This window comes from Hyperolius riggenbachi, chromosome 10, assembly GCF_040937935.1.
Source record: "Hyperolius riggenbachi isolate aHypRig1 chromosome 10, aHypRig1.pri, whole genome shotgun sequence".
In the NCBI taxonomy this organism is placed as follows: domain Eukaryota; kingdom Metazoa; phylum Chordata; class Amphibia; order Anura; family Hyperoliidae; genus Hyperolius; species Hyperolius riggenbachi.
In genome coordinates this window covers 48,405,867-48,433,401 of record NC_090655.1, presented here as the reverse complement: position 1 = coordinate 48,433,401, position 27,535 = coordinate 48,405,867, and the positions used below count along the sequence as shown (strand labels likewise).

The window sequence follows — 27,535 nt, the reverse complement described above, 5'->3', positions numbered from 1 at the left end:
ATCTTAACTGTTGCTCTCTCCAGGGACTCTGCAGAGTCTGTTAAGTTGGGAGGTTATTGGGGAAAGGTCAGCAGCCAGCTCAGGGGCACAGGAGGGACATTTGGCTGCAACAAAGGGCCTCTAATGACGCTTTTTGGTTCGGGGTGTGTGTGTTGGGGGCCCCCATGCTAATTTTGCCCTAGGGCCCAATTGTTACTTGAACCGGCCCTGCCAACCGCATAATATTTTCAGCTTGGTTGGACCCTCTGCATAATTTTCCCAGCTGGGCCAGGAACTACCTCAGTATATTCACAGCCGTGACAGGACCTACCTCAGTATATTCACAGCCGTGACAGGACCTACCTCAGGATATTACCTTTTGGGACAGGAACTAGAACAGTATCTATCTAGTTTTCACAGGACCTACATGTACCTCAGCAAAATAGAAATACTCAAGGGGGGGGGGGGGGGGATGAAGTCTCTCTCTCTCTCTGTGTATATATATATATATATATATATATATATATATATATATAGTATTCTATACATCTCTGGAAAAAAATGTTTCTTAGGTTGTATCTTTTATATGTGCAAGTATTAAAGTGAGTGGCTTTGAATAATAGTGCTGTGTTCATACTTACCTGGGGCTTTCTTCAGCACCATAATTTGGCCAGTTGCACTCTTCTGCGCATGTGTGCTTCAGCTGGTTCAGCTACATTGCGATCCTGCAGCCTGTGCCTGTACAGTAGTACTATGTGCCAGGGTTGCACATGTGCAGAAAAGCATGGCTGGACATATGTGATAACGTAAGAAGGGAGCAGCTGGAGAAGACGTTGAGGGAGCCCATGCACCACATGGGGCTGGAGGAAGAACCAGGTAAGTATAAATACAGCACTATTGAAAGTCTCAGGTACACCTTACGTGTACGAGTGTACTGAAGTATTAAGCGGGATATCAACAAGGTTGTTGTGTGAAGTGAGTTCAGTTGAATTTTGTCCATTCCCTGTTGCATTTTTAATATCTCCAGTGAAACCAGTGGACACACAGAAGAAAGCCCGTGTAAAATGATGCATTCTTATATTGATTTTTATCACTTCGTGGTAAAGTGTTGTAGTGTCTGGTTACTTCCACCATGAATTCATAGTTATGTTACCTTCATTCCCTTCCCCAGACTGTCAAAGTCTGTGTACTGCAGACCCTCCTTACAGGAATAAAGACATTCTATCACCTCCCGAGAGTCCACCGGACCCAACCGCAGAGACAGTCCGGACACATAACCCCGCAGGAAGCGGCCAACAGTGGTGCCTGGAAGACACAAGGGGAGAAGAGTCACAAGGCCAGTCTGCAGATAACTATTTCACCTCCAAGGGGATTTATGGGGGTTGGATTTGCCATCTGGCAGCTGTCATCTCTCTCTAGTTACATCATGAATAATCAGTATACAGTACATTCCTGGGGCTACCTCCAGCCCCCTTTAGGCCAATCGTTGCCATCTCACCGGGGTGCTCCGATCCCCTGCTGCATGGCCCGTACGTCACTAAAGTTGCGCTTAGATGTGCATACACTGCCCAGCTGCCCGTGCGCCCCCTTCACACTCCCATGGCCGGAAGCATTCTCCGCCTGACGGAGGAGTGAGCACAGCTGGATTGCACATGAGCTGACTGACAGATTTACCGGGCCGCCTAGCAGAGGATTGGGGCAGTGCGAGGGAGCAATTGGAGGAGGACGGCGAGGGAAGCAATTGGCCTGAAGGGGGCTGGAGGAAGCCGTAGGTATAATTTTTTTTTTGTGTCCCCATCTCAGGTACACTTTAACCCTCCCTCTACCGATGCCTAACGCTTAAACCCTCCCTCTACCGATGCCTAACACTTAACCCTCCCTCTACCTATGCCTAACACGTAACCCTCCCTCTACCTATGCTTAACACTTAACCCTCTCCCTACCGATGCCTAACACTTAACCCTCCCTCTACTGGTGCCTAACACTTAACCCTCCCTCTACCGATGCCTAACACTTAACCCTCCCTCTACCTATGCCTAACACTTTATCCTCTCCCTACCGATGCCTAACACTTAACCCTCCCTCTACCTATGCCTAACACTTAACCCTCTCCCTACCGATGCCTAACACTTAACCCTCCCTCTACCGATGCCTAACACTTAACCTTCCCTCTACCTATGCCTATCACTAACCCTCCCTCTACCTTTGCCTAATGCTTACCCCTCCCTCTACCTATGCCTAACCCTTAACTCTCCCTCTACCGATGCCTAATGCTTAACCCACCCTCTACCGTTGCCTAACGTTTAAGCCTTCCCTAGTGGTGCCTACCCCCTTAACCCCGCCTCCCCACCTTAGCCAGTGGTGCCCAACACCTAACCCTCTCCTCCAGGTGCCCAAATTTCAATTAATGGCTGCTAATCTTGGCTTTTATTATTGCCGCCTATAGCAGCACCCATTATTCAACAGCGCTGTGTGTGCCCTTTTTACCGGCTTCAATTACAAGCACCTTCTGTGGCCCAACAGATAGGAATAGTGTAAAGCAAGCTATACACGGGTCCACTGTGGCCTGATTCGCCATGCCGATAGATCTCTGTCCAATTGAAACTGGACTAGAAGATGTCTGATTCCTACACCACACGGCAAACTAAATTTAAACAAGCAGGCATTGTGCTGCTGGATAAAGTGAAACTCTATGAGCCATCGATCCCCACTGCTCCTGACCTGCCCCCACCACACAGAGATTTCCTATTGATTGAAAGTGAACCAATCGGATACATTAACCACTTGACGACCAGGGGATTTATGGCTGATCTGTGCTGCGTGGGCTCTCCAGCCCGCAGCAGAGATCAGGATAGAGCCAGGGCGATCAGACTTACCCCCTTTTTTCCCCACTAGGGGGATGTCCTGCAGCGTTCTCTGCGCTCCGTCCCTCTCCCTCCCTCTCCCTGTGAGCTGCGCAGGACGGATATCCGTCCTGCGCATTGAAGGATAGGCTTCAGCCTATCATAGGCCGGCGATCCCCAGGCAATCAGAGGCCGGGGATCGCCGATCTGCCTTACGGCACTGCTGCGCGGCAGCACCGTATGATGTAAACAGCAGGGATTTCTTCCCCGCGTGTTTACATTTTGCCGGCGAGCCGCGATCGGCGGCTCTCCGGCTGTTCACGGAGACACCCTCCGTGAACAGACATGGAAATCCATGGAAACCCGCAGACGACCAGTTTACGCCAATCGGCGTTAGCTGGTCGTCAAGAGGTTAAAGCAAAAGCCAACTAGAAAATTTAGTCAAACTAATCACATCAGCTGGAAATTGATTAGACAAATCAATACGGGAATGTTCAGCTTCAAGAGGTAATGCCATGCTTGTGATAATTACTGTATGTGCTTGATCACATCTATAAAATCTATACAAATAGAATGGCAGCATTTTAATGATCCTTTGTGATTAGATAGCTATAGATATAGATATAAAATAAGATAAAATTTGGTATTTGATAATAACTTGCTCTCCAGAATTGGTACCCCCCCCCCTCCCCATTATTTGTAAGAATCCCCCATTAAGCATTCACAGTGTTTCCATTAGAAGCTGTACCTGAGGGTCTGGATGTCTCATTGTCATTCACTTTCACCGAAATCTTCTCATCTGTTAAGACAAACAATATGGCATTGCTTAGTTTACAGACACAGGACATCATTGCTTCAGTAACTACAGGTGCCTGTTTGGACCCAGTTTCCTCTTAGGGTAATACATCAAGACAGCTGTAAGGCTGGGTTCTGGCTTGGTTCACACATAAAAAGGTGTCCAGTCCTGTCCTGTCAGTTTTTGACAGTGGGCATCAGTTTTGTATGTGTTTCTATGGCTGTGTTCACACATAAAAGGTGTCCACTTAAAACTGATGGAACACTGATGCAAAACTGACAGGACAGGACTGGACTAGAAACGTGCAGATGTGTGAACCAAGCCTCACACATAAAAGGTGTTTATTTGACAGTTGGCATGAGTTTTGTATGAGTTTTCTATGGCTTGGCTCAAACATAAATCTGTACACTTCCGGTCCAGTCCAGGTTAGTCTAGTCCTGTCAGTTTTTTTAATCAGTTTTGTATGACTAGGTTCACACATAAAAGGTGTACAGATCCTATCCCGTCAGGTAAAACTGATAGAAAACCGATGCAAAACTTACAGGACAGGACTGGACCAGAAATTTACAAATTTATGTTTGAACCAAGCCTAAAGGGATCAAGCAAAATGGGGCAGTTTCTCAGATCAACCAATCAAATTTCATAGTTAGGGAGCAAGATCATTTTTACCCTTCCCTGTCTACTATGGTTACCTACTATTGTTTTATTGAGTAAACTGAAATTCAGGGAAAACCACAAAGTCACAAAAGAGATCTTTGCAACCCGTTCTTGTACAATTCCCTTTTCTCTCATATGAGTTGGTTTAAGTCGGGCCTCACCTGTCCAGCAGCCTCCAATCATGAGTCTGGCCTGACGTTTGGGAGAGGTGAGGGCTCCATTGTCATGGATCAGGGCTGGATCATAGGTCACTCCATCCACATACAAAGAGACAGTTGGGAACTCAAGACTCAGTGCATAATGATGCCACTCTACGTCACAAATCTGGGGTGAAAAAAGGTAAAGGTAATGTGAGAAGGCAGAAAAACTCTATAAAGGAGAAAAAGATGAAAAGAAAGAAAAGGTACAAAAGAGGTGAAGCAGAAGAAGAGATGATGTGGTCATGAGTGAAGAGGAGATGTGGCCAACAGAAAAGGACAATACCAATGTCAGAAGAAAAAATAAAAGAGAAATGAGACCAGGAGAACAGATTAAAACAGAGATGAGGGCAGGAGAAGAAAGGACAAAAGAGATGAGGTCAGGAGAAGAGAGGAGAAGAAAGATGAGGTGGGGAGAGTACAGAACTAGAGAGAAGAGGGGGCAAGAAGCATGAGGTCAGGAGGAAAGAGGACAACAATAACAAGATTATCAGAATCAAGAAGAAGAGCAATGAGGTCAGAAGAGCAAAGGAGCAAGAGAGATGAGGTCAGGAGGATTAATGCCAAGAGATGAGATTATGAAAAGAGAGGACAAGTAGGATGAGGTCAAGAGGGCAAGAGTGATGAGGCCTGAAGAATATGGCTTCTTTTCCACGGACTGTTGAGCTGTGTGCTCAGCAAGCAGTTACCAGGCAGCAGTGATCAGTTACCAGGCAGCAACAAACAGTTACCAGGCAGCAGTGAGCAGTTGTTAAGAGTTTGAAAGAAATGTCACTGCTTATCAACAGTCCATAGAAAAGAGGCCTAAAAGATGAGAGGTGTGGCCAGGTGAGGAAAACACAAGAGAGATTAAGTCAAGAGGAGAAAGGACAAAAGAGGTGAAGTCCAGAAAAGAGAGGACAACAGAGAAGAGGCCAGGAGAAGAAAGTGTAAAAGTCAAGAAGTCAGGACAAGACAAGGCAAAAAGGATGAAGTTAGGAGAGAAAAGGACAAGCCAGGACGCAAGAGACGAGATGAGGAGAGACGGGGACAAGAGTAATGTTGCTGTTCAAATACGGAAATATGTGGTTCAGAACCCGAACAGCCGCATTCAGCACCATTTCAGCACTGGACAGCAGGACTGGGTGCGTTCCATTCAGCTTAGATATTTCCTCCTTCCAGCTTGAAATCAGGAAGTATCAGAGCTAAATGATAAAGAACACACCCTGTCCTGCTGTCCGGTGATGAAATGGTGCTGAAATGTGATCTTGAATTCTCACAACACTATAATAGACATGACATGTGAGGAGAAGAGAGGACAAAAGAGGACATCAGGAGAGAAGACAGCGTAAGATAGGGAAGAAAACACAGACAGTATAAAACAAAGAGGTCATTACCTGTTCCAGCTTCCAGAGGAACTTCACAGGGCGTGCGCTGTCCAGCAAGGACCAATACAGGAAGGAGATCCGGCAGCCATGGACTGCCAGAGTATAATGGGAGAAGCTGCCATCTTGTTATATGGAAAAGAGGGAGAAATGTCACAAAGAGATGGAATTCTGTTTAATCTAGCAAATTACAAAAACATTTGTATCCGCATGCCCTTACTTTCTGTATATCATAACATCCATATACAGTATATATAATACAGCATCATATATTGATGTTGAACCTTGCAGATATACCTAACTAGATCTTATAAAAAAAAGTTATTATTCTCAGATCCCCCTTCTCCCCACCTCACACCACACACACTAGCCTTAGTAGCCCACAACATGATTCCCTACTAGTGATGTCTATTACAGTGTTCCTCAAAATTAGTAAAGTATGCCATTAAATGGTACCATTAAATGGGTCAGCTACTGATAGTATTACCTAATAATTTCCTGGCATCATTTATTTTGTATTCACTGCTTTTCTGTGTTTTACGGGGACCATGCTTTACCCTGTTATAGAAGTCAATGAACATTAACCACTGAAGGACCACAGGCTTTAACCCCCCCCCCCCCCCCAGTGACCAGGCTATTTGTTTTTTTACAAATAAGGCCACTGCAGCCTTAAGGGCTCACTGCAGGGCCTTACAACTCAGCACACAAGTGATTCCCCCCTCCCCTTTTCTGCCCACCAGCAGAGATTTCTGTTGGTGGGCTCTGTTCTGATCGATCTCACAATTTTTATTTATTTGTTTGTCTTTTTTTTACATAAAATTACCTAATTTTTTATTTATTTATTTCCCCTTTCTCCCTTCCCCCACCAGCCAATGACAGCGATTGGCTGTTGTAGTAGGCATCAGCCTATGACAGCCAATCGCTCCTGAGTCTCCCAGGGGAACAGCCGAGTGACACGGCTGTCCCCAGTACAGCGCTGCCTTAGATCGCAGTGCTGTACATTGTAAATAGATGGAGGTTTCACCGTCTAACAGTCTCCTAGCGGCGGTCACCACTGAGAGACTGATGACAGAGCAGAGCTCCGTCATTTAAGCAGAGATGCGCATGTATCTGTCACGGCAATTGGTGTGGAGCGGTCGGCAAGAGGTTAAGGCCCCCTTCACACATGTTTTTCCGAATTCACGTTTGCTGCACATCTAATGCAAGACAAGGGTATTTGCAGTTGTGCTTTTTATTGCAATCTTTTGAAATACGAATTTCCTGCAGAAAAAATACAGCCTGCAAGTAGGGAAAATTTTCAGTGGGTGGCCGCATCCATTTCTGAAAGGAACACGGCACCCGTGCTGATGCGAATTTGCATGCGTTTCCCTTTGCTGTGGCATGCACAGCTATAGGGATTCAAATGCAGTCTATTGATTTCAACAGGTTGCGATTCCGCATCCAAAATCACATACGGAAAACGGCCGCATTTCACAGCTAGTGAAAATAGGCCCGTATTGTTTTTTTCTCGAAAGTGAAATGTGAACTTTGCATACGAATGTAAAGTAACTTATATACAAATTCACATAAATTACCTTCATTAATATGCATGGAAAAACTGGAATGCAAACATTTGCGTGAAAAATGTGAAAAAAAAGGAAAAAGAATCGGAAGCAAAAAATCTCAAATGCAGAATTGTAAAACAAAGAAGTGCAAAAAAAGAAATAAAAAAACAGGGCAATAGGAGATTCATCTGAACTAAACTCCATTGTCCTTATCATGGAGTTCCAAGTACTTGTTACATGATTCTAGTTGAATCAGTCTGATGGAATAACACAAATTATTCCTAAAGTGTGGCACAGACAGCAATAACAACAGTTTTTAAGTCGATCCTGTGATTTTATTGCACTACTTTTTGTCATGTGGATTTTTCTAATAAAGAACAAGACGCTTTTTCATTAAGCCAAGTCTGGTTTGCGGATCCTTTCTCTCTAACAACAGTTTTTAAACAGCAGCTTAGATCGCTATCTGTATCTGGGCTGGTAAAAGTCCTATGCTAGGTACACACAATGCGTTTTTTCAGGCGATTTTCCATTCGATCGATTTTCGATTTGTTTTTCCGCTTATCTTTTCTTATCAATTTCCATTCACTTCTCTGAGAAATTGAGCGGTAAAATGATCAAAAGTAATATCAGACATGACAGAAATTATCTATCGAACACATCTATCGTACGCAAAAATGTATCGTGTGTACCTACCATTATATTTCCTGTCCTTGCAGTCATAAAGGCAGCACTAAAATCCCAACCCAAGGATTTGAAAAGAAAGTAGACAGTATCATACATCCCTATGCATATATATATATATATATATATATATATATATATATATATATATATATATATATATATATATATATATATATATATATATATGTTGTCTCTGCAGACTGACAGGTTGACTTAGCAGTGTGTGGATGATTAGGCCTACTTTGGGATGCAAGTGGTTTTTCTATAATTTTGGCACAGCACACCTTTCCACCACTCACCGTTCTGTACAGTATTACACAGCAGCACTTCCTCTTCCTTTCCTGCTTTCCCCCCGCTGCCTCCAGCATGTTTCAGCCAAAATGAAAGCGTCAGGTGATCAGCGGCTCCACCCCCCGCAGGTAACCGCCCAGGAGGAACTTCCACTGACTGCGAACCATTGAACCAGTAGACAGGACTGCTGTCCTGTGTATCCTGAATGGGGAGGCTGTGCGTCCAGTTATATGAAGGACTGGGTGGGGGAAGCAGATCAACGTCTCCTGCAGCTGCTCCTATATGGGGGAAAGGGAATATGTAGATTATTGTTTGAATAACATATAAGGGAAATTATTCAGTAAATTGCTGATACAAAGATGAAAACCATATGTTACTCCACCCTATATTCACTAAAGTGTTCTAAGATTTAAATAGTGTGTACCAGGTTTAATTGCTCCATTCCTGTGCAAGACAGAAAGGCATACAGCCTCCTCTTCCCTGCTCCATGTTAATAAAACAGAGTTATATTTAAAGCGGAATATAACCCTGCATTTCAACTTTGCTCTAAAACATTATTTACAGTATATTATATGCAACCAGCATTTTTTTTTTTACTAGACCAGCATTGGAAGGGTTACACAGGGCTTTAAAGTCCCTGGAGATTTCTGCAGACGAATCCGAACTTGAGTTAGATACTTTTTGTTTACAAATATGTGTTTATTGTGACTCATCTCTCTCACTGAGAAGGAGCTTGGAGGACAGCCAAAGAGATGTATCTATTGATAAACAGTTACACACTAACTAAATAGAATGTAACTATCTGAATGTCTGCACGGAACTTAAAACCTCTGTGTTTAACCCTTCCAATGCTGGTCTAGTAAAAAAAAAAATGCTTTTTGCATATAATATGCTGTAAATAATGTTTTAGAGCAAAGTTGAAATGCAGGGTTATATTCCGCTTTAAGTACTTCTTGCACCATGGACGTTTATAAACGTCCAATATGTGTACCTTCAGTGCAAATCTCTCCACTGGAGTCCATTATTCTCCCTCTTTATCCTGCCTGCTCCCTGCAGCTCCATTGCATGGTGCATTGTGCTTCTGCCCTTCTACATAGCAAGAAAACGCGTCACTAGCCTGCAGGCTAGGAAACACGTCTTCACAGCATTGGGCCCTGAACATTCAGCAGAGGGATCTAGTCCCGACCTGTGCATGTATAAGCACCATAACCGTTGTATCCAATCAGCCTGATATTCACTGGAACCAACGTGTGCCTCTTAAGTGACTGTCACCACAAATAATAGAATAGTATATGTTACAGCCAGTTCCCAAAGTTTGCCACTTCGGGATCTGCCTGGCCAATACACGAAATGGGCTAAATGCGTCCAATGCAAGAAGCACTTCATTTGGACTGTGGCCGGCCAAAATACAACTTGACAACAGCTAAAGCTGTTTTTACCTCAGCCACCAGGCCCCACGAAAGCCTTTCTTCTGGACTTTGCCGGGCAGCCCTTGCCATTTTACAATCTGTCTGGCCAAAGTCTAAAAACATAAATTAGACACAATTTCTTTTGCATATTGGCCTCAGCAGCCAGCTGCCTCTTTGCATTTTGGCTGGCAGGGAGTCCCTGACATTGAAACGGGTTGGAGGTTCGTATTGGCAGGCGTTCACAAGTCAGGAACTCCCTGCATTTGGACTATAAGAAGCAGTGACTTTTTTTCCCCAATTTTGGGGGAGAAAAAGTGAGTCTTATATAGTTCAAAAAATACTATATATATATATATATATATATATATATATATATATATATACATATACATATACATACACATATACATATATATATATATATACATACACATATACATACACATATACATATATATATATATATACATACACATACACATACACATATACATATATATATATATATACATACACATACACATACACATATATATATATATATATATATATATATATATATATATATATATATATATATATATATATATATATATATATATATATATATATACACAGGGTCGGACTGGGACACTGGAGGCCCACCAAAAATATTTCAACCTGGGGCCCACACATCCCATGATTGGAGTGAAAAAAGGGCGTGGCCATGCACCGGAAGGTGGGCGTGGTCATGATGTATTATGGACAGGGCCAAATGTACATGATCTTAGCAGCATTGTAATCCAGAGACACTGCTGCCCAGCAAAACTTTGCATCTTTGCATAGAGTCCCCTCCTTCAATATAAAGTAATGTCCTACTTTGCAGAGGTTGCGACCGCAGAGGTTGCGACCGCATCGGGGCCCTTGGGCCAAAGGGGCCCCGAAGGGTCCTCCCTCAACTACAGTATTACCTCTCTATTGGTCCTTTGCTCATAATAATCACTTCTATAGATACTTTGAACAGTGGTAATCATTAGCAAGCTATTTCCCATTGTAAAATTTGCATCGAGACCCACAGCTCCTTAGCTACACCACTGCTCTCAGCATGAGTGATTACAGCACTGAGAAGAGAATTTTTGAGCTGCAGGCAGCAATTGGAGCTCTGTCAGACAAGGGGGGGGGGGGGGGGCCCACCAGAGACCTGGAGGGGGCCCACCGAGGGAAAAAACTGTACTACTGTGGCCCAGTCCAACCCTGTGTGTATATATATATATATATATATATATATATATATATATATATATATATATATATATATATATATATATACATACACATACACATACACATACACACACACACAAAATATGACATCAGAAGCCAAATCTATCCACTGCTTATGCACTGAGCACAGGTTTATGTCTCCCTCTACATAATATAGTTAGCTACAGGCACAGAAGCCTTCCATGAATTTTAGATGTCCCCATTGTTGTACAGAACTTCTATAGTTGTAGATATGAAATCTACCAGCCCAGTCAGAAGAATGGCTCTATAGCAGAGAGTCTCCCAGGATTCTCCAGTTACTAACATACCGCACAGCTTGCGCAATGACTTCTCAGAGTAGTTGTCCCGGTCACAGCCTTTGGCAATATGGCTGGTCTGGATTTCCACAGTGGCCTGAATGTTCCAGATGGGCTCCTCACAGGTCTCCAGGTGGATGCTGGGAAATAATGCCAGGCTGCCGGTACCCGGCACGTATTCGATGCGTTTGTTCCAGCCTGTGGGAAGAGAGCAGAGGCTTGGGGCTTATATGAAGTATGATAAATGGGAAGCATTAAATACACAAAATGTTTCATACATCACAATTATACTCGGACAGGTTCAGTGAATCCAGTACCAGATTACTTCTGGTTAAAGGAACACTACAGCAAAAAAAAGTGAGCAGTTAAAATCTGAAAGAACCAACTAGTTTTGGACTAGTCCATCTCCTCATGGGTTATTCTCAGGATTTTTTTTGTTTTCAAAAGTATTTACTGAACAGCACTTGCTAAGTCTAATTGCCAAAATACATGTATTTTGACTTTAATTATAAAAACATTTTCACACATTCGGAAAATGCATGCAATTTGTAATAAATGTTAACCCAGCCTGAAGGGGGCCTTAGGGCCTATTTCCAATGGGGTGCCACATCTGACCTAGGTCCTGACTGCGGGAAGGGGTTTCACCACAATATCAGTCATACAGACCCCCTGATGAAGGTAAAGATTTCTCATGGGAAAGGGGGTATCCGCTTCTGACTGGGATGAAGTTCAATCCTTGGTTACAGTTCCAACTTCCAAGTACAGTACAGTGTAAGAATTATATAAATCCAAAATGATTAGTTGCAGTCAGACCTCATCCTCTAAGCATCTTCTAAAGTCTGATTCAGAGATGAACGACACGCTTGGTGTGGGACTGTATTGTAAGGTGGAAAAAAAGAAGATTCATCATAATTGTGAATCTAATGAAATGGAAAACTATGCTGATATTGATAACAATGGGGACGAGGAGGTGACCAGCTGAAGAGCCCCTCAGGCCTCTGTTCAGCCTCGCTGCTGCCGACATTATGAATGTGACTCTCTGTGTAGGTGGCTGATTAATGCAGCTGTTCTCCCGTCTGCCAGGTGGTCTCCACCGGTTTGTGGCTGATATATTTACCACAGATCACTGGCCATCCATGACCATTGCTGTCCACACAGCTGGGCTAAGGCCACACAGATAAGGTCTGTCTCCACTCACTCAGCCATCCATTGGCATACACATGCCCAACTGATGTCGCCCATCGGGGATCTGGACCTGATCCACCTGGGCAAAATCGCTGGGCCAGGCTGCACACACCCACGTGTCAGCTGTGTAGCTATGCGGGGGGAGGTGTGGCAGAGGGACAACAAGCAGCGCATGTGCGGTGACATCACGCGGTGGGTGGGGGAGCAGTGCGGACAATGGGGTTGATGGGGGGGGGGTCTATGTTGCTGGGGGTGAGTACATCCGTCTGGCGGACCGCTCACAGGGTTGGGCGTCAGGGTCGTTGGGTGCCGTACACATGCCTGATTGTCGGCTGCGGCGGTCGTTATTGGCCGCCTCAGCCGAAGTAAGTCAAGCGTGTGTACGAGGAAATCCCTATTTTCCAGACATCCAGTGACCAGTTGTTGAATATGGGATATTGGCCTTTGTACTGTCCCCGTTTTAATGGTGGAACAGAGGGGGCTTAGATTAGATGCTGCTATTTTATGTCATGCCTCTGATCCTTTAAATTGAACTCCAGCCATAATGTTTTTTTCAAGTTTGCTGTCTGAATAGTTTTATGTCTCCCTGACGAGATTTCACCTTGTTTCCTGTTGTGTCACCAGTGACAGGAAGTACAGGAATCCCTCTAGTCGGGACACAAATGACAAAGCAGGGAAGGGTGAGAACCTGTAATTTTCATGCTGTTACATTACCTTTCCAGCTGGGTTTACAGATGGGCTTCACCTGGATTTCCACCTCCGCATCCTCCACGGCCCGTTTCTTGCCGCAATCATACGCTGTTACTGAGAATCGGATCAGCCTGTCACCGCTGGCCTGTAGCGGCAGAGTGTTCTTTATGTAACCTGAAGACAGACAAAATAAGGAGAGTTACTAGGTAGGAATGACAATGGACATAGAGAGATGAAGGGTTGTTTCTGGACCCACCATACCCCATCCTGGGGAAGACCATAGCCTACATTTCTTCTCAAGAGAAGTCTATAAAGGTTGCACAAATGATTCCCAGACCAGATTTGCCTCCATGAAACCGTTGGAAGTATCAACAGGATTATTACCTAAACTCCGGAGTAGTAGAACAACCATGAGATGTCACTGCCTGTAAAATGTGATGGTGATCTCTATGGCATTGTGATTTCCTGTATTCACTCTGTGTTTCTCTCTGTTCTAAGTAAGCTGCATTACCTGATGATGGTGTATGATATATATCTGCATGTTTTTTTCTTCAGTAAAGAGTTCTAAGCACTCTACTCCATCAGAATCCACATAACACAACACTACCTCCTACAATAGCTGCCATAGAACAATACAATTAAACACAGCAGTCATAACATAGCCAACATTACCTACAATAGTAGCCATGCATTCTAGAATGCCCACAGCAATAGCACAAACAGCCACATTCATGGCACCAACAATAACAGCCATGACTACCGCCATCAATGATCGCAACAATACAAGCCATGAGACCAGCAACACAACCAAAACTATAACTGACACCAACAATACTACCATCAACAGCAGCCATGACACCAGGAATGCTCACAACAATAGCACTATCAGTGGAACCAACAGTAACAGCCATCGCAAAATAATGGCATTTTATAACTATAGGTAATCTGCTTAGTTCAGCCAATAGCAGTGTTCTCCCCAGGCTCTTTTAGCCAGGTGCTCCACCCAGCTAGTTTTGGTGAGCACCCAGCTGTAATTGGTTTACCTCCTGCTATGCTACACGCAGAGTTGTGCACAGAAGCACTGGCTCTGCATTCTCTCCTCTCGCCCCACCCGGTTACTTTGTCATGCCACCCGGCTACTATTTCATGCCACCCGGCTGAAAGAAAATGTATGGGGAGAACACTGCAATAGTGTAGCTAAACCACACTAATATACATGCATAAATCCCTGACTGATGGTGTGTACTGACTCTAAAACATGTAGGCAAACATGGTAGAACAGAATTGTATGTTGGCGACAAATGATCTCAAAGCCCTCCCCTGTTTAGGGATTGTTGCTCCAGTTTGACATTAACCTCTTGAGGACTGCAGTGCTAAACCCCCCTAGTGACCAGGCAATTTTTAGTAAAATAGGCCACTGCAGCTTTAAGGTTAAGCTGCAGGGCCGCACAACACAGCACACAAGTGATTCCCCCCTTTTCTCCACACCAACAGAGCTCTCTGTTGGTGGGGTCTGATCGCTCCCCACATGTTCATTTATTTTTTTTAATAAATATTGTTGTTTATATTTTTATTTTAAAAAAACCCTGTTTCTTTAAATATCAACCCTCCCTCCCTCCCCACAGACAGCCAATTATGGCGATAGGCTGTCATGGGACGGCTGTCATTGCTCTCTTGTCCCCCAGGGGGACAGCCGTGTCACATGGCTGTATCCAGTGCAGCGCTGCTGCTGATCGCAGCGCTGCACCATGTAAATAGACGGGGATCACGCCGTCTAACAGTCTCCAGACTTCTGTCTCTGTCTCAGTGTGTGCATGGGATGGAATGCCCAATATTATCAATTATCTAGACTGTTGGCTGAGGTACATGGATTTACTTTTATAGTGGTGTGGGCCCCAGTGTGAGTTTTACAATGCAACCCACCCCCCAAGTATTCTATACATAACAATAGATACGGCGCACCAAAACCTTCCAAGGACAACCACAGTGTCAGAGGTGCAAAAGGGGTTGGGAAGCAGTGTGTTAATGATTATTACTAGTCAAAGCATCTATAGAAGTGTTTATTACCAGCGCAGAACCAATAGAGGTCTAATACTGTGGTTCAGGGAGGGCCCCGGCACGGTCGCAATCTCTGCTACGCCACTGTACTTCTAGAATACCTACCAATCTCTTTTACCTGTCAGAACTTAAACGCATAACTGTACAGGATGATAAAATGTCTTCAAGACAAGAAAAATGCCTGACTGAAGCTACCCTTATTTGTCTCTGGATAAACTATGACCTGAATTATATACAATACAAGGAGTTTCACAGAAATAAATGTCACCACACAGACCTTGAACCTACATGTCGCACACCCTTTATACCAGACATAGAGAATATACATACAATGAGGCACATTATGTTTCCTGTTCTCTTCCTCTGCATGTTTCTGTGTTGCAGGTCAGTGGGTTTGAATGACCCTCACAGGTGTGTGGTGTGACGATGGGGTTATTACGGAACTATAGGTTACTGATGGAGGGACATACATATATTACGTACCGTCATTGTCGATGGTGAAGGGCACATTAGGGGTGAGGATCTGGTAGAAGCAGACCTGGCTGTACTGGGGAGAGCAGTCTTGATCCCAGGCCTGGACCCGCAGCACCCGCTCGTACATACGCCCCTCCGTCACCGAGGCCCGGAACACCCGCTCTCCAAACACGGGAGCAAACTCGTTGACGTCATTCACACGGACATGGACCGTCGCTCTAATGTAGACAGGAGAGAGTGTGAGGTGTTAAATATGTAGAGATATCTCAGGCAGCACATCTAATTATGAACAGGTGAGAATTGTGCTAAAAATCCATCCATAAATTTCCAGCTGTTTTATGGAAAAATGTCCTGATTATTATTCAGAGTAGAACATGCGAAATCCGCAGGAGATTATCTGCACGAGAGGGAAGCATGGCATAGCGGGGAGATGATTTCTTAAAGCTGCTAAACCCAAAACTGCACAAGGTAATTTTGATTAAAGAAAGAAAATGTATATCTATTATAGCTTTCTAGAAGGGAGCTTTAATTTCCTTTAAGTTCCTTACAAAATCCCACTGATTCGGACTCTCCATAACCCAATTAAGTTCTCTTAAAGCAAACTTGAAATGAAAATAAACTTATGAGATAATTGTATGTGTAGTACAGCTAAGAAATAAAACATTAGTAGCAAAGTAAAGTCTCAAATTGTTTCACAGTACAGGAAGAGTTTAAAAAAACTTCAATTGTTATCTATGCAAAAGAGCTTCTCTAAACTATTTGACCCATTGGTTTGGATACAGTCCTGTTTTCTAAAGCACTTAAACAGCCAAGAAACAGTGAGAGACAGCTCATTATTTCAGGCTCATTATTTCTGCTTTGTTTTATAGTTTAAAAGACAGAGTGTGGTTTCCAAACTGCCCATGAAAGATGGATGCTATGTTTTACAATAAGCTTTCTAACTGAAAATAAAAATATGAGACTTTTCTTTGCTGCTATTGTTCTATTTGTTATCCGTACGACACGTACAATCCATTATATCATATGGTTATTTTTGTTTACAGGTTTGCATCATATTTCCCAAGTCTTGCGCTAGCCATACATCTAGCGATATTGCGGCCTGATCAACCATCCAAATTGATAATTTTATCTCCTGTCCAGCTGCTGAGACTACCAGTCTCCTCCACAGTCTCCCCTCTGTGCCAGGAGGTGCTTGTGTGTGCCATTACACATGTGCACCACGTGGTATACCCGCCACCTTGTGGTGGTACTTGGTGTGACAACGGGGGACTCATCAGAGGAGGCCTGTAGTTCATGTAGCTGGACTGGTGAGATCACAATGCATGGACACCAGTGGAGGGGTTGACAGCAAGGCAAATGAAAACAGGTAGTCACAAAGCTGATTCCTGATTGAATTCATTCTGAAGTTGATTGGAAATCACCATGTGGTGTCTGGGCAGCCAACAGATCTTTCTCCAATCAGGTACGATGTGCCCATACATCTCTAGATTGGCCATTTAGAAAGTCAGTTTGATCTATTACAGAGGGTATAAATGGCATTAATCATTTGCTATCATTTTGACCATTATTTTTATCAGTATTTAGTACATAAATTAGTCTATAATTAGTAAATTATAAATGATGTTATCAATATTTATAAAAACTTAATTTGCATTAAAAGACAGTTGTGGTTGTAACAAAACTGTGATTTTACTTGGAGCTTGCTACATATTGGCTCCAGTTTGCTACACATAGATGAGTTAAATTTCATATTTAACATGAGTTAAGAATATACTTTTATGAGTAAACTTGAGTGGATAATGACATGCATATAAACCATCTGCAATCAGTTTTTAGTTGCAATCTGCAATCACTGTTTAGTTCAGAACATGGATGTGGACTCACTTGTGGGACTTCTTGCTGTTGGCCCCGTCGGGACCCTCTCCGCAGTCATGGGCCTGGATGGTAAACGTGTGCTCTCGTTGTGCCTCGCAGTCCACGGGACCCTTGGCACGGATCAGACCCTCCCCTGTGGTCCGGTCTAGAACAACAGCTTCAAAGGGAGTGCCTGCTCCATGGATCCGGAACCCACAGATTTCACCTGCCATGTGGAGAACAGAGGACAAGTTGACTCCAGACAGAAACATTCAGTTATCCTGTCTTCCTCTCTGGTCTCCTCTTCTCACTCCTGCTTACAAGATTTCTCTTGATCATCTCCCCTCCTCTGGAATTTTCTCCCTCAACATCCACCCCTATGTAAAGATCTGTTGGTGATTTGTCCACTGCATCAGCTGTAATCCCCCATTGTTTAGTATTAGTGTAATTTGCCTTCTTAACCACTTACGTACCAGGAGTCTCTGGTGCCTTAACGACCAGAGACTTCTTGGTGAAAAAAAGGGGGCTCACTGACATCACGCCGAATGGACCCATGTCTCTCGCCGTTCATTGGCTCCTGTGATCACTGTTAGCCAATCACAGTGATCACAAGGTAAGGAGCCAATGAAACTGGCTCCCGACTGGCTCACAAAGCTCTGCTGTCATACCGACAGCAGAGCGAGTGAGCTGCAGCAACAGGAGAGCAGCGATAGCATGCGGCGCAGTAATTTAAATCTACACCCTGGCAGGGATAACAATCCCAAACACGGCATGGATTTAAATTACCATGGTCTGGAAGCGGTTAAGCTATGTACACACGCATGAAGTCGGCTAAGGCAGCCGATAACGACCCCCTCAGCTGATAATCAGGCGTGTGTACGGCAGCGCCCTACTGTCACCTGCAAGAAATTCGCCAGGTGCATCAAGGACATGGACGAGTGACGCCTGCCGCATGACGCTTCACACGCAACGCTCCACTGTCCCTCCGTCAGCAGCAACAGAATGCGTCCATCTGGAAAGCCCGGCCCATCAATACCGCCCAAGGGGATCAGGCTTCCGATCCCCGACACCTTTAAAACAGAAGGTCCATTTCATACATTAATCATATCATGAGAAGGGACGAACTCACCTCATCAACTCAAGCCAATCCTCACAAATTTACTCTCAGATGGGCGACCTGGTCTGAGTTTAGGGACTCAACGTACCTCCAAGAGTTTCTCAACTCATAAGAGCATTGTTGCCTTGGCTATCAAGATATGTATTTTCCCCTGCCTAGATCTAACTGGGTCCTGGTGTGTCGCCCCCCCCCTCGACCCCCCCACTCCACACCGTTCTTCTGTGAAAATATGTATCAAATCCGAGGTGTCACTCACTCACTCATATTTTTTTTAACTTTTGTACTCCTTGTGGCTATAAGTATGTATATTTTTCTCAGAGGTTGTACTACAGTTTGTTATGTGTATATATATATATATATATATATGCAGCTCTCATGGCTTCAGAACAGAGCTAAAACAAACTCGTACTCTCTCAAATGTACGCAATTCTCCTGAAAAGTTTATGTTATAAGTCGACCTCTACTATGTTCACTGAATATTAATCAGCTAGTTAACACCTGTAATGCAGCAACACGAGCTTGGTATACCGTTGGTATTTCTTTGTCCCCCCGTGTTCCTCCCCCCTCCCCCCCCCTTTCCAGGCCCTTCCCCCCAGTTTCCCTGCTCTCCCCCCCCCCCCCCCGCCTAAACCCCCCCACCCCTCCCCTCCCGGAAATGCATGACCGGTATGTTACACAATCAGATGTCTCAAACGACAGTCTGCAAGTATTTTATTGTCATGTGCCTTTGTAGACTTATGTATGTTCATGCATTATACTTCAATAAAAGCTAATTTTTGAAAAACAAAAAAAAAACAAAACAGAAGGTCCATTGTCTTGTATTGATAACCGTTGTATTGTTATGTTGTAATGTTAGACCTTGTATTCTGCTGTACAGCGCCACTGAATTTGCTGGCGCTATATAAATCAATAATAATTAAATTACGGCACATGTCCCCAAATCAATATGATTAGGGTCCTTTGTCACATCATACATGGGCCTGTAGAGTAGACATTGCAAGATCACAAGAAGCACTTTCCCAAATTATGTGGACTGGAGAACTGTTTGGTTCCCTATTGGGTGTTTATTGCTGTCTGGATCCTGGAGGGCAAATGCTACTACTAACCCCAGCATGACTATGAAGGGTCAAGGCTGACATATTGGTCAATCTGTTGTCAAAGCCTTTGTAAGCTATGAAGAGTCCACTAGAGGGCAGTACCTGCGTATCTCAGGGGTGCGTCCTTGTCCAGAGCAAAGAGTGGAGGGTTGAGCAGTACGGTGTTGTCGTTCTCCATGATGATCCCCTGGTACTGCGCTTCCATCCATGGCTTGTGCTTGTTACCTGCAGGAAGAGCACAGATACCCTGTGACACCTGACTCATCATTCATAACACTGATGTAGCCACATTCTGATATGTCCAAATTCTCATGTAACAGGCTCATCTCAGCTAATTGCACTTAGTTAAAAAAACTCTCCCAGCCCTGCATGTCAGGCCTTGTTCACATTATAGGCGTTTTTTGCAAAAATGTAAGCGCAGGCGATTTTCATAATCGCCCTTAAAGCGCTTGTGCAATGATTCTCTATGAGAGAGTTCATATCAGAGCGGTTCGTTTGCGATCCGCTTAGAAAAGCAGTGCTTGAGCCATTTTTGAGGCGATTTGCCTCAATGGAAGGTATAGGAAAAAATATATATTTATTGTTTCTGGATTTTTTTTCAGATCAAAAGACGGAAGCGTTCTGCAAAAGCGCTTACAAAAACGCCCACAAAAATGAGCGAATGGGCAGAAAATCGCCGGAAAATGCTTTAAAAAAAACGCGGAAAAAGAAGCCCACCGCGGACAGACACGTGAGCAGAACGCAATGTGAACAAGGCCTTATAAAGTAACCACAGCTGGGTGCTGCACTATAATACATGCATGATATAGCGCCCTCTGTCTTCTAGGGCAATGCAATGGCAGGGTGAGATATGATACAGTAGGAGAGGAAGGGTACCCTGTCCTATATAATGCTTACAATGTTACTGTTTGTACCAGAAAAGGATTACCATAAAATGGGGCCCTAAGCAAGATAGCAGATTTTGCCCACTGCTGATGGTCACCTGGCTTTTTTTAATAAAAGTTGATGGGGGCTAGCATCCTAGACTCTCTCCAGGCTCTAGGCAACTATGGTCTGTACGCACATTAGATTAAACTGACACTGAAGGGGGGAAAAAAATATATAATGAAGTGGTTGTGTAGTACGGATAATTACTAGAACATTAGTAACAAAGAAAATGGTCTCATATTTTCCGTTATATCGGGTTTTTTTTTTAATAACATTGTATCATTCTCTAATATTTGCAGTTTACACACTACCCAGCATTTTAAATGATTTTACAGAGCAGTCTAGTGAACATTTGAATTGTCCTCTGCAGAAAAAAAAAACAAAATACAGTGAAAGATACTTAATAATAAGGTTCAAAACACAGAGCTCTGCGACTTTGAAAGTCGTGGAGAGATCAGTGGCTCTTTTGTATAGATAACAACTGATGATCTTCCTGTACTGGAAACAATATTAGACTCATATCTTTGCTGCTAATGATTTATTTCTTAGCAGTACTACATATACAAATCATTATATCATACGTTTATTTTCACTTCAGATTCCCTTTAAAGTCACTGGAAACAAAGGCACAAAGTTAGGCAAATAACATTACCCCACAACAAAAAGAAACAAGTCTTTCAAACAATGTTGTCCAGACCGACATTTTAAACGACTATGTAATTTAAATACTGCGCATGCAAGCGGAAGTGACATAACACGCTCATACTGTAGAACAATGCCGCTTGAACAACATTCTACACAGCTGACCACGAGACTGCTAATTTCAGCACAGAGCTGCTCTGATGATTTGGGCACTGCCATAAGTCATAATGGGAATTACGGCTGCAGCAGCACTCAGTGACTAATTTGGGTGCCGGTGATTGTCTGAGCTCAAATTAGAAAAATAATGAGGGCGAAATGCCTGATATCCGTCTCTCATTATGTTTGTTGTTTAGCTAAATTTTTTCGTAACGATTGTGCCTGAAATCTGTCGTTTGTTGGACGTTTCCAATGCCTTTAGTATCACGTATGTACATAGCTCAAGAGATGAGGGAACACTCCCACTGGACAGCCCATCATGCTTTCTGTTGCAATATTTTTAATTAAAGATTTTCATTGTCAATAAATTTAGCATTACAAGACATTAAACATACATGAGAAATACAGTCATCCATAACAGTGATGATGAACCTATATAAGCCTGAAATCTAATGATTATAATGACCAGGCAGCAGAACCGCCTCCTATACCTGGCCTAGCTTCTGTTTTGTAATAACCAACTGAAACACCCCTCACCCACCAACAAATCATATGCGAGAGATGAAATACCTATGACAAAAACTAAAACATAGAACCATCAAACTAGTAGTGGTAGGACAGATTACCACTATACTGAACAAGACCAGAAAAGAAATAGAGAAGAAGAAAGGGAAACAAAACACAGCACTCTGCCCAAACCCCTCCCCCACCAAAAAAACACCCACAAAACAAAACCCCAGACATTTACTTAAGGGGAAGGAGAGCTTTTGGTAATATAGAGAGCCTCCCCTCTCCCGGTCTCTTCGTTCCAACGCTGTCACCCCTCTTTACTGCACATGCGTGAACACAAGAGAGAGCGCCCAAGTGCTCCTGAAGACGGAACCGCTCATCTTCAGGAGCACTTGGGCTCCCAAAGACTTCCGAAGCCTCCTACGGCGGCAGAGAGCAGTATTTGACTGATCTGTGCAATACTGCTACCAGTGGTGACAGAGCTGGAAAGAGGGGGCCATGAGAGGAGCGGGAAGTCTCTGTAGGACCCAGAGCCTTCCCTCTCCTTAAGTATCTGTTTGTTTGGGGGTTCTTTTCCCCTTCCCATTAGCTTCAACTGCTTCCAGGGTTCCCAGATCCTAACTTTTCCTGGCGATCCTCCAACACACCCATTAGTTCCTGCATCATAGGTATTGAACTTCCCCAAAAGGAACCATTTGTTTTTTCCATGCGCTAGCTATCTGTTTGGCGGCAACCAGAATAAAATGAGCGAGATGCTTTTGGTTTTTTAACTATCAAGCTTTCATTACACCGCCAGTAAGGAACGCCATAAAAAAATAATGAGCAGATATAAGCAATGCAATAATTTGGAATTTGGAATAATAATAGCCACTTTAGTGGTAGGTAAACCCACTGGGCCAAATAAGAGGGAGATTAGAAAAGGAAAGAATTACAGGATTGTCTTTCTGTACAGCCAGGATAGTTGTGAAGTACGGATCTTCTCAACACTTTAAAATGCTTCTCAACACTGCACAATGGTGCCATTTAGCATGTTCTTTGAGGTCCCTTTTACACTAGCAAGGTAGACCTGCGTTGCATTACCCTATTTTGCCGCAAAATCAATGAAAGTCTATGGAGACCTCCACACTTATTGCGGTGCACCGGAAGCATGCGATCCGACACAAGGTCAACAGCACGTTACCACAAGCACGGTGCTTGGTATAACGGAAGTCTATGGACGACGCATGTAGTTTAAAGCAGTGTTCCCCAACCCTGTCCTCAAGGCCCACCATCAGTGCATGTTTAGGGTCATATGTTTGTAATTTAATTTTTTTGCTTTGCATTGGGATGTGACAGGAGCATCGCATCCTCACCGCAACGCAAAAAATAAGTGTAAAACTGGCCCGAGAGGGAACAGGTCTTGCAGCTGCAGAGCTCCTAGAGGGAAGAGTCCTGTTTTCACCACCACAAGTCCACCTCCGGCCAAAAACTCTGCAGAGGTTCTGGAAAGATGATCTCACCACCAGGAGATCCTGCAGGAGCTCAGCCTGCCGTGAGCTGAACACAGGCTGAGACAAGAAGTGGAGCAGCCCCCTCCATGTCACAGCAAGTCACAAGCTGCTCTCCTTCTGCATTAATCTCAGTGCAAAGCCCTCCGCCATCTGCTGCGGCCCAGCTGTGCCGCTTTCTGAGACTGGCACCAGCATCTGCAATCCACCAGAGCAAGTTAGTGTCATCCTGGCACGGCGATCACCAGCGACGGCGGCAGTGACCTTCACACAGAGGAGAAGTGTTTTCTCAAGTGTCTGAAGGAATTACGGGATTTAAGACACAACAGAAAGGGACAGAATATCTGTGCAGGAGGAGAACAGAGCAGGAGGAAATCTACTTCATAGCTGGTATCAGGCTAGATGACTTCCAGGGACAGTTAAAGACACTATAGCAGCCTGTCACTCCACATAGTCTGCGCAGAGCACAGGTCACTGCAATACCCAGGATATGATGTTCAGTATATCAGATCACTGCCATGCATACATGCAAAAAAGGCCATCTGGAAAAAAGGGCGGGGGATAAAGACGAAATTATGTTTTTATGTTAAACAATATTTTTCATTTCTATATTACTGGTAGTTCCCGACTTACGAACGCCCGACTTACGAACGACCCGCCGATACGGTTTCAAATTGGACTTGTAGTTTGAGAAAATCGATTTTAAAAAAATCAAAGAAAAAATGGCTTTTAAACTTGTATAAACAGGTACAAAGGGCAGAGGTGACACAGAGGGGGACACTGGAGGCACAGGGGGACACAGAGGAGGTAGAGGGGACAGAGCTGGCACAATGTTCCGACTTGAGAACAGATTCAGGTTAAGAATGAACCAACAGTCAGTATCTCATTTGTTAAAGGAATACTATCGATACCCAAGTGTTCCAAAATGACAGTGTACAAATAATGTCTTAGTAGCTGTGTAAACATTTTCCTACTTTTCATGTTAAATATCAGAGGCAAAAGCTGTAATTTATTGAGGGTAGGATTTAGCTATATTGGGACAAATCAATTGCAGAAGGGGTGTCTGCTTCAATGCACAGCCAGAGTTGCATATCAGACTACAGAAAGCAAATATCAAACATATCAAACTCTGAAAGCAAAAACAATATGAGAAAGCTGTGACAATTAGTAATTTCCTCTGCTCTCTTCAGACACTTCAGTCAGAAACAGAGCTCCCAACAGCTGCAGCTCCTGTGTCCTGTCTCTCTCTCTGTCACACACAGAGCTACACATAGAGTTATCTGATCAAGTGTAAGGGGAATTTCCCCTCTCCTCATGGCTCAGTCCGCCTCAGTTTTGGCATCAGTAAACTTTGAATGTATTTTGCTAACAGTAAACAAAGAAGTTGCTACTAAAATGTATACACCAGTACTTAGCAGCACTTCCCAAACAATTCCTGTGTCAATTGAAAAAAATATGTGAATCGATAGTATTCCTTTAACCGAGGACTACCTGTATAAACAAAAATCAAGTGCTAAATATGTCTAATTGATGGTGATGAAATAGCGAAATACCGTTTATAACAAAAAAAAGAATATTTACACTTGAATTAAGCATAGTAATACAATTGTAGATATTATAGGTATTTTACTGCAACTATACCTAACTGTACTCTCACACAGAACTCTCCCCATACCTATCCCTAACCCCTAGACCCCCCCCCCACACACACTTGTTGGTAATAAGCACAGTTTAAGAAATTGTATATATTACAAATATTTTACTGGAACTATACCTAACGCTACTCTCACACATAACCCTCACTGTACCTACCCCAAACTCCTAGACCCCCCTGGTGGTGCCTAACCCTAAAACCCCTCTGGTGGTGCATAACCCTAAAACACCCCTGGTGGTGCCTAACCCTAAAACACCCCTGGTGGTGCCTAACCCTAAAACACCCCTGGTGGTGCCTAACCCTAAAACACCCCTGGTGGTGCCTAACCCTAAAACACCCCTGGTGGTGCCTAACCCTAAAACACCCCTGGTGGTGCCTAACCCTAACCACTCACCTGGTGGTGCCTAACCCTAACCACTCACCTGGTAGTAGCTAGCCCTAACCACTGCCCTGGTGGTGCCTAAACTTAACTATCCCCCTGGTGGTGCCTAACCCTTACCACTCCCTGGTGATGCCTAACCCTAACCATCCCCACTGCACAAACACCCTTACACACATAGAAACAATAATATATTTGATACCATAAAATACTTTACTACAAATAACATGAATATAATAATTTATATATTTGTAATAGAATAAATAGCCTTACAATCACATACGCATTAAAAATCTTAAAATAACGGTAATATTAAAAGTGATATATTAGTAAGATAATAAATCTGAAAACTATAATTTACGCATTATAATTCTGAAAACAAGGTTAATACCAAAAGCGATATATTTGTAACACAATAAGCTTGAAAACAAAATTTAAGCATTATACTTATGAAAACTAATTTTAAAACAATGAAATAAGTTAAAACAAAAATGTACTTATTACACTCCTGAAAGCGAAATTTAAAAATGATAAAATATGTTAAACCGAAAGTCAAAATGAATTTGTAAATGATATTTTTTATAAACCTTATTCTGTAAACGAACAGTTTTGTTATCACTATCCCTGCAACTGCTATTTGTCGGGGGCCCTAATTTCTTCTCTGTCGCCCAATAGCCGATGTTTTGCATTGCAGCCTATGGTGCGCCTTTTTTGTCTGATAGCCATATGCTCCCTTTTTTCCTGCTTCCCACTAATATACCCCATACCAGGGGCATATTACCGGTCCCCATAGCAACATTTTTGCCCACCCCACCTCAAAAAAAGACATCAGTATTGGATAGTGTTGGAGTGTGTATTTAGCAACAACAGTATATTACGTGTATATTTATTAGGTAAGATGAATTAACAGCTAAAACCACAGGGTGGAAGTGAGTTGTAGTAGTGCTGGTTGGTTGAGACTGCTGGTTAGTTATCAGTATTTAGTATTTATATAGCGCCGACACCTTCCACACAGAATATACAGTCTTGTCACTTAACTGTCCCTCTGTACTTCAGTGGGCGGCATTGCAGGAAGTGACGTGGTGAGCGGTGGGACACAAGTAAGGAAGTAAGGGAGTAAATGCTTCCCCGCTCGCTGCTGGCAAATTTAGTGCTAATAGCTGGAGGGGGAGCATGGAAAGGTGGGAGACCCAGGTGAGGGAGGGTCAGACCCCCCTCCCTGCCGCTGTGCCCACTGCTCCCCCATCCTGGCTGCTAACCCCTACAGCTCGTCGCTCCCCCCCCCCCCCCCACCCATGGCCAGGCAGGCGCCCCACACTTACGCTGCCTGAGGAACCTGCCTCACCTCGCCTCATGGGCGGCCCGGGGCTGGGTGTTAGAGTAGTCAAGACGGGATATGATTAGAGAATGTACAAGCATTTTAGTAGCCTCCTTTGAAAGAATGGGATGAATTCTGGAAATGTTTTTGAGATTGAAGGTGTAAATGAGAGTGCAGAGTCCAGAATTACCCCCATACAGTGAGTTTTGGAGCTGAGGTTATTGGGGTGTTTTCATTAATGTACATCCATATCATCACTCCTCTGATGAGTCTGCCAGACGTCTCAGCTCCTCTCTGCCGGATCACACAGGCTAATTATGATCTGGAATGATTGAGATGGGATTCATCTGAAACGGTCCAAAAGGTCGCATTCCCGGCTACATTCTGAAGAGTTCTGAAAGTTCTGTGTGCTGCAGACTGTTTTCCACCACAAAGTGAGCCGTGTGACCCCCAGAAATGGGGGGTTAATTAATCCCGCCTCTACTAGGCACAACTACAAACGCCTGCACAAGAAGAGAGGAGCGTGAAGCTAAAAAGAGGCTTCACCATAAAGGGCTCTGTATTAAAGGACGGCTAATTACTCAGCAAGAGCTTCTCAGTGCAGAGATCAATGGGTCTCTGCATGGCGGATTGTAAAAAGACGCTCACTGGACAGCTTTCCCTT

At 43.7% G+C, this 27,535-nt stretch overlaps 1 protein-coding gene across 5 annotated transcripts in view; it reads right to left on the bottom strand.

The window, feature by feature from the left end:
• Positions 1 to 27,535, bottom strand: part of CLSTN3 (calsyntenin 3) — a 245,713-nt gene that overhangs the window by 29,565 nt on the left and 188,613 nt on the right. For all 5 annotated transcript variants that reach the window (XM_068257792.1, XM_068257793.1, XM_068257794.1 and 2 more), the window contains 10 exons: positions 19,901 to 20,023; positions 17,615 to 17,810; positions 15,740 to 15,948; positions 13,223 to 13,372; positions 11,336 to 11,521; positions 8,364 to 8,633; positions 5,849 to 5,961; positions 4,437 to 4,599; positions 3,571 to 3,621; positions 1,133 to 1,284 (listed from right to left, as the gene is read on the bottom strand). In XM_068257792.1, the coding sequence (XP_068113893.1) occupies positions 1,133 to 1,284; positions 3,571 to 3,621; positions 4,437 to 4,599; positions 5,849 to 5,961; positions 8,364 to 8,633; positions 11,336 to 11,521; positions 13,223 to 13,372; positions 15,740 to 15,948; positions 17,615 to 17,810; positions 19,901 to 20,023 (1,613 nt within the window). The remainder of the gene's footprint in view (positions 1 to 1,132; positions 1,285 to 3,570; positions 3,622 to 4,436; positions 4,600 to 5,848; positions 5,962 to 8,363; positions 8,634 to 11,335; positions 11,522 to 13,222; positions 13,373 to 15,739; positions 15,949 to 17,614; positions 17,811 to 19,900; positions 20,024 to 27,535) is intronic.